Source organism: Anopheles bellator, chromosome 2 (assembly GCF_943735745.2).
Source record: "Anopheles bellator chromosome 2, idAnoBellAS_SP24_06.2, whole genome shotgun sequence".
Classification (NCBI taxonomy): Eukaryota; Metazoa; Arthropoda; class Insecta; order Diptera; family Culicidae; genus Anopheles; species Anopheles bellator.
In genome coordinates this window covers 35,393,900-35,399,645 of record NC_071286.1, presented here as the reverse complement: position 1 = coordinate 35,399,645, position 5,746 = coordinate 35,393,900, and the positions used below count along the sequence as shown (strand labels likewise).

Here is a 5,746-nt window from a genome sequence, read left to right as displayed (position 1 = left end):
CAGTTGCTGAGTCTTCCTGGTATTTAACCATGAAGTGTTCCACAATTTTCCGAAAATTTCACATGCTATCTAAACACAGCCTTCCTTCGCGACGGAAAAGCCCAATTTCTACGCCACTTTCGTTTCAGCGTTGCCGGTGTTTTTCGGTAGAGTTTCGTCCGAGTTAAGCCTGGCGCTTGGCGAGTTGCGTACCGGTGAACACGTGCTCGAGTGCGCAAAAAGAGTGGCGATGCAGGAACGTGCGTGCCATTAATATTTTCCATTTTCATTTCGTGCGAACGCACACCGTGTTCGAACGTGCTGTCGTGGGCCGGTCACCGATTAACCTGTAATTGGGTGGAGCGTATCGACGCGATACAATCGATCGGAAACGTCTCTCGCGGTTTGCACTGTAATTAAAATGCGTGTTAAGCGCCTGATTTACGAGCGACTGAATGCCGATTGATAGCCGATTCTGATTGATTGAATGTCGATGAGACATGCACCGAGACGGCCAAGGTCGGTTGGTAATGTCTCTTGGTAGAATGGATGGACTAGATGGTTGCGTTCAGTGGCCGTTGATGCAACGTTGAACAGCAATGACCTCTTTGACTTAGGCAAAACTGAACAGAAGAAGAAACATTAAAATTACATTAATGGAGACGCTTGGTGCCTTATGTTAAAGCTACCCTTACTATTTATTACGCATACACGAAACCATTAAATGGAGCAACGAAAAGTGTCGAAAGGAAACGGCTAACGTGTAGAGTGCATTAGAATGTTAAAAATTTACGGCACTGTAAGGGGCAGCCATCTCGCCCCGGCAGGATCAGTGCACCAACTGCACCGCAGCTCGTATTTGAGCGGGTGCCTAATTGAAATATACGGCCCTTTCGCAGGTGGAATCGGTGTTTAATTAATGAAGAAAGTGCTTTCCCGTTCGGACCAACTGGTCGTGTGGCGCGGTGTGGTCGCTTTTTTTGTTTCACCTTACGGTGAAGACGGCGAAAGAAAAATGCCAATAAGCAGCACCGTGAAAAGATGGATCCTGAAAGAGAGAGAGAGAAAGAAAGAAGTAGGGACTATGTTTTGGACTCGTCACCTCATTGCTTCGTCTCTCGGTGGACGGTTGAGGTGAGATTTTAAATTCAATGAAAAATGCATAAATTACAAATCAAACCAGCCGGCCGTCTGGCGGAGACGAACGAGTGGTCCAGATTTTTGTCGCCTCTTTTGAACGGGTTCTACCGACCGGGAACGATGCGCTCGGATCGCACTCGAGGCAGTTGCGCGACGAGACGAGGGCAATAAATAAATTAGCATCGAGCATAGAAGCCGTGCGAGAAGCCGTGAAGATGAGGTCAGGGCCTGTGAAGGGCTTCCACTTCACACCACGCCACGAGGTAAGAAAGTGTGAAACTGCAGTGGCTTGCCGAACTCCCGTGCCGTGGCAAGGTGTGAACGGAGTGGGGCGGTGGGAAAGTTTGGCCTCGGGGGGAATTATGCAGCGCTAATGCTGGCTATAAATTCGAAATTAATCGTTGCAATTTCCAGACCGAGCCCGGCCGGGCTGGGGCTTGCTGGCACTTCGCTCGGGAGGGCTTTGCGGCTCGGTTTCGCACCATTTAAGAGCGAGCGGCAACGGCTTAGAGGGTGGCCCGTGCCAATATGTGGCGCTACTTAGTGGTCTCCCGGTGTGGTGAGTGTCTGGCGGTATTACTTCAACCGTGACTCCGCCATTCGTTCCTTCGTTCGTTCGTTCGTTCGTTCGGCGTCTTTGCGGTTTGGCATTGACATTTACGTCGCTGGCCGGCTTTGGCCGGAGTATCAAAAGGAATTCGTCAACCGCAAAGCCGATGCTAAATCAACCGTGTCAGGTCGGCCGACCATCAAAGGGCGGCCAACCCTGGCAGCCGGCCAAAAGGGAAGACTCCGTTCGGTGGCTGCCGTTGAACGAGATTGATGAAGGACCCGAGCGGATGTGAGGGTTTCTCCATATTGGCGAGTGCATTTCGATGCCGGTCTGGCTCTGGCAACGAGTCACGTTGCTCTACGGCGGCAAAGGACTCCGGACAACAGTGTTGGCTGCGCGTTTAAGGGATCGTGATAATGACCTAATAATCGGATACAGGCAATAATTTTGTAAATTTCTGCTGATTGAAATGTCATTTCAAACAATTGATTCGTGTTGAACACACAACGTTTAAAACTTAGGGATCCAAATCACTACAATACTTCACGGGAAATGACAGTCACATGTTCACTCCTTCTAGGCCGAGTGACTGCTTCCGCCGGAACATCAAAATGTTTGCCGTATCCTGTTCCTGATTTTTTGGTGCTCCGTTTGGCTCAGATGTCCCGTGTGGAGAGTCAAAACATTTCGCAGGATGGCATCGTACAAGTTGTAGCATTGCATCGTTCGCCGAAGCGTGACGGTTTCCCGATGCGGCACCGGGCACGTGGGTCCAAACGGGCACTTTTGATGGTTTTTGCCACCGTCGCCGAGGTTGACTAAATTTTGCATAATTTAAGACACCGACACTGACTTCGTGCGTTTGTAACTGCATTCTGATTTAGCAAACGTCTCCGATTTAGACCATGTCCCGCTGTCTTCAAACCGATCGTGGCCGGGAGTCTCTCGCTTCAATGTTTTATCATCCTTCGCACCACCCGAGGGTCCAAAATGAACTTGAATTAGTCGCGTTTTTGCTCTCTCTCGTATGGGGAACACATCCGCCGAACGGAGCGAACGGTCGTCGAGCAGCAGGACGGGAAAACTGGCACCGACAGACTGTGTGCAGTGAAGAAACTTTTTTCATTCATTATCCACGATAGACGGAACGGCAGAAGGATGTTCGGTTCGGATGGATGTTGATGCTGGCAGCAGCAAATATGTAGCAGCTGCTCCTCATCGGCACATGTGGCGCTGATTGTGACCGTTCGGGTTGCGCTTGTTGGAAAGTAATAATTTTGAAGCTATTGAAGAACTTTCGATCGTGCCAACCCGGCCCAGAACACGGCACTCGGCAACCATCCCAGGAACGGAACGCTAACGGCTTGTGTGCGTGCCGGGCTGGCACGCTGAAGCGGTCCAATGCATTTATATTAGTTTGTTAGTTTTTCTTCGAATCTGAATGATCTGCAGCGTGCGTTTCTGTCGCCGGGAGTGCACCCCAAAGGGAGCTTCTCGGAATTCTAAGCGAAATCTTCGAGGTATGACATGGCACTCACGCAGAGGAACGGGCTCAGTTTTCGATTGCAACATGCCGGCTGTGGCATTTTGTAATCGTCCGTGTTCGGGAAAATTTATGCTGCTCAACATTGAAGCAATTAGCACGGGGCATAACGGGCGGGGCCTTCGGACGATGGTGGACGATCGCTGGTAGCCGAGCCCGTGGCGTGTGGCCACACGGGATCGTCAACAAGTCGAACCTGTCCCACAAACACATCATTTGGCTGGCTTGGAGTTCGATTGGTTTTTTAAGTTGCGGACAATTCTTTTATTGCAAAACTTTTCCAATTATGCTTCTTTGTTTTTTGTTTGACCCCAGATATTCGTTCGAGGTTTGCTCCTTTTTCTACCGCTTTTTGAGTGGGTAGAACGAAGTGGTCAAGCAGAATCGACAGTTAAAGAGAAACGACAGTGCTGCACGGAGCAGCTTGTCGGCGCGGCTGGTGCTCCACGAAGAAGTAACTCGTTTGTTTTTGCCAAAACTATCTGCCCGAAGCCGGATGCCGCATATAAATCTTTCCGGAATGAGGTTTTTTTTGTCGGCCCCCATTGCTTTTGAAATTAAGAAATTTGTTACGATTGCAAATTAAAAGCGCAAATCTTTTGCACATTAAGTGTCTGCGAAAACGGCTTACGATTAAGCAAGGTCTGCACGCTTTGCAAAGATGGTCATCGAGAATGATGAATAGAATTTTAAATATGCGTTTCTCTCACGTATCACAGTCGTTACAAATTTTATGTATCTTTTGCGGATTCAAATTTACACATTGTTTTAATCAATCTATAGAGTATTTGCGAACTGTACGTTTATTAATTGTTATAAAAAAGTTTTTCTAAAAATATGGGACCTCAATTTAAACAGTAAGTGGGCCTTCCCCTGCATTATGTATCTTTTAATTTCATCTTAGACGTTCCATTTACTATTTACGCTAAGGTTACACACTTTAATATTGCAAATGAAATCAGTAAATGCTGATATCAGATCAAACCGTAAATATGAGCGTTAAAACCACTGACAGTGGACGCGAAACAACCTTAACCTTCTAAAATGACGGTTCTAAAATCAAAATGATCTTCAATCGCCGAGCGGTGCCGATTGAATGATCATTGCTTCTGGCTTTGCTTGGCTTTGCTTCGTTTCTGGAATAGTGGGCTGACAGTGGGCGACCTGGCTGCTTTTACATGTTCTCTAGCATCATGAAGAGAGAGTAAACTTTCTTGACCACCTGACGATGAGAATTAGCCAGAGGAAACAGTGAAATACAAGAGCTTTTTCGTTGTTATGCTACTATTATTTCACTTACGCTCATGAAAAGCTTCATGTCGATGGTCATCAGTCCGGCGCATGTAAGATGATGGCGGGCCGGCAACCGACCAGAAAAATTCCCAAGTATAGCAAAAATACCTTGTGAAATACCTCGGTGTACCAATTACGGACACGATTCTCTCGTTGTCGTCCGCCGACTAAATAAGTGGCTCGGGCCACTTCCAAACGATTAGGGAGCTTACGCCGATTGGCGAGAAAAACAAAAATTCGCATGCAGCCGATGAAAGGGAAACAGATGGTTGACATGACGAAGGCTTTACTGAACAGATCGTTCCCAAATACCACCGACAAATCGCAGAAGAACAGAAAGAAGAGCGACATCGAGATCATGCTCCCCGTTAACACGTTGACGGAGTGGTTGGTTGTATACATCCACTCCCTATATGCATAAGACGAGATGCTGATAAAACATGACGTGGTCGAAGATTTACCCCCCTATTATGAAACTCGAATCGAGAACTCGAACGGTCATTTGAGTTCATTTTGCAGTAGGTTTCTCTTTCTGCCTTCTCGCTTGCTGTATTCTGCTTTCTCTCTTACTGTGTTCACTCGAACGATCGTGTTTCGAGTTCGAGTTTCATAATAGTGGGGATAATGGGTTGGTTGCGATGACACAAATATGACGTTTGCTCCGATGACACGTTACTAGGCGACTAACGTTGTGAAAGTTTGCTTGCAGTGTTTTACCCAAACATCAAACAGAACGGACCCTTTGATCGGTAATTAGTCGGTCATTATGGTAAGGGAAAGAATTAGAAACTACTTATTAAAAGATGGACTTTAAATATTAAATGTGGCAGTTACGGCTGCCGGACACTCAAGGTTGTCAGAATGTCTGCATGGCCCAGGAGTACTTGATGAGAAGCCGAATGCCAAAGCTCCCATTCGTTAGCTGCAAGTCATTGTATCTACGAATTCCTTTTCACGAAAAAATCCGAAGTAGTCTGAATTACTCTTAAAAGCCGCGAACAGCAATATCGTTCTCGGCGTTCTCAGAGAATCGAAGGCTAAGACCGGGCAGAACGCTTTAGCTTAACGAAAGTTAACGAATATCAAGTAAGAGGCTCTATGTGCTTGTGGACTATGCAGACAATATTAACTGTATGTTGCTTGTTTCTATACTTTGTTTATTTAGAGTAAAATATATTGGAATTTCAACCGTTTCAACTCACTCAACTAAAATGGTTCAACTAAAGCCAATTCAGAGG

General features: G+C 46.7%; 1 protein-coding gene across 1 annotated transcript in view; it reads right to left on the bottom strand.

Annotated features, from left to right (window-relative positions):
* Positions 1-4,389: 4,389 nt before the first annotated feature.
* LOC131207449 (uncharacterized) overlaps positions 4,390-5,746 on the bottom strand; it is a 2,193-nt gene continuing 836 nt past the window's right edge. The window contains exons 2-3 of the mRNA XM_058200062.1: positions 4,516-4,616; positions 4,390-4,437 (exon numbers count right to left, since the gene is read on the bottom strand). Of these exons, the coding sequence (XP_058056045.1) occupies positions 4,390-4,437; positions 4,516-4,616 (149 nt within the window). The remainder of the gene's footprint in view (positions 4,438-4,515; positions 4,617-5,746) is intronic.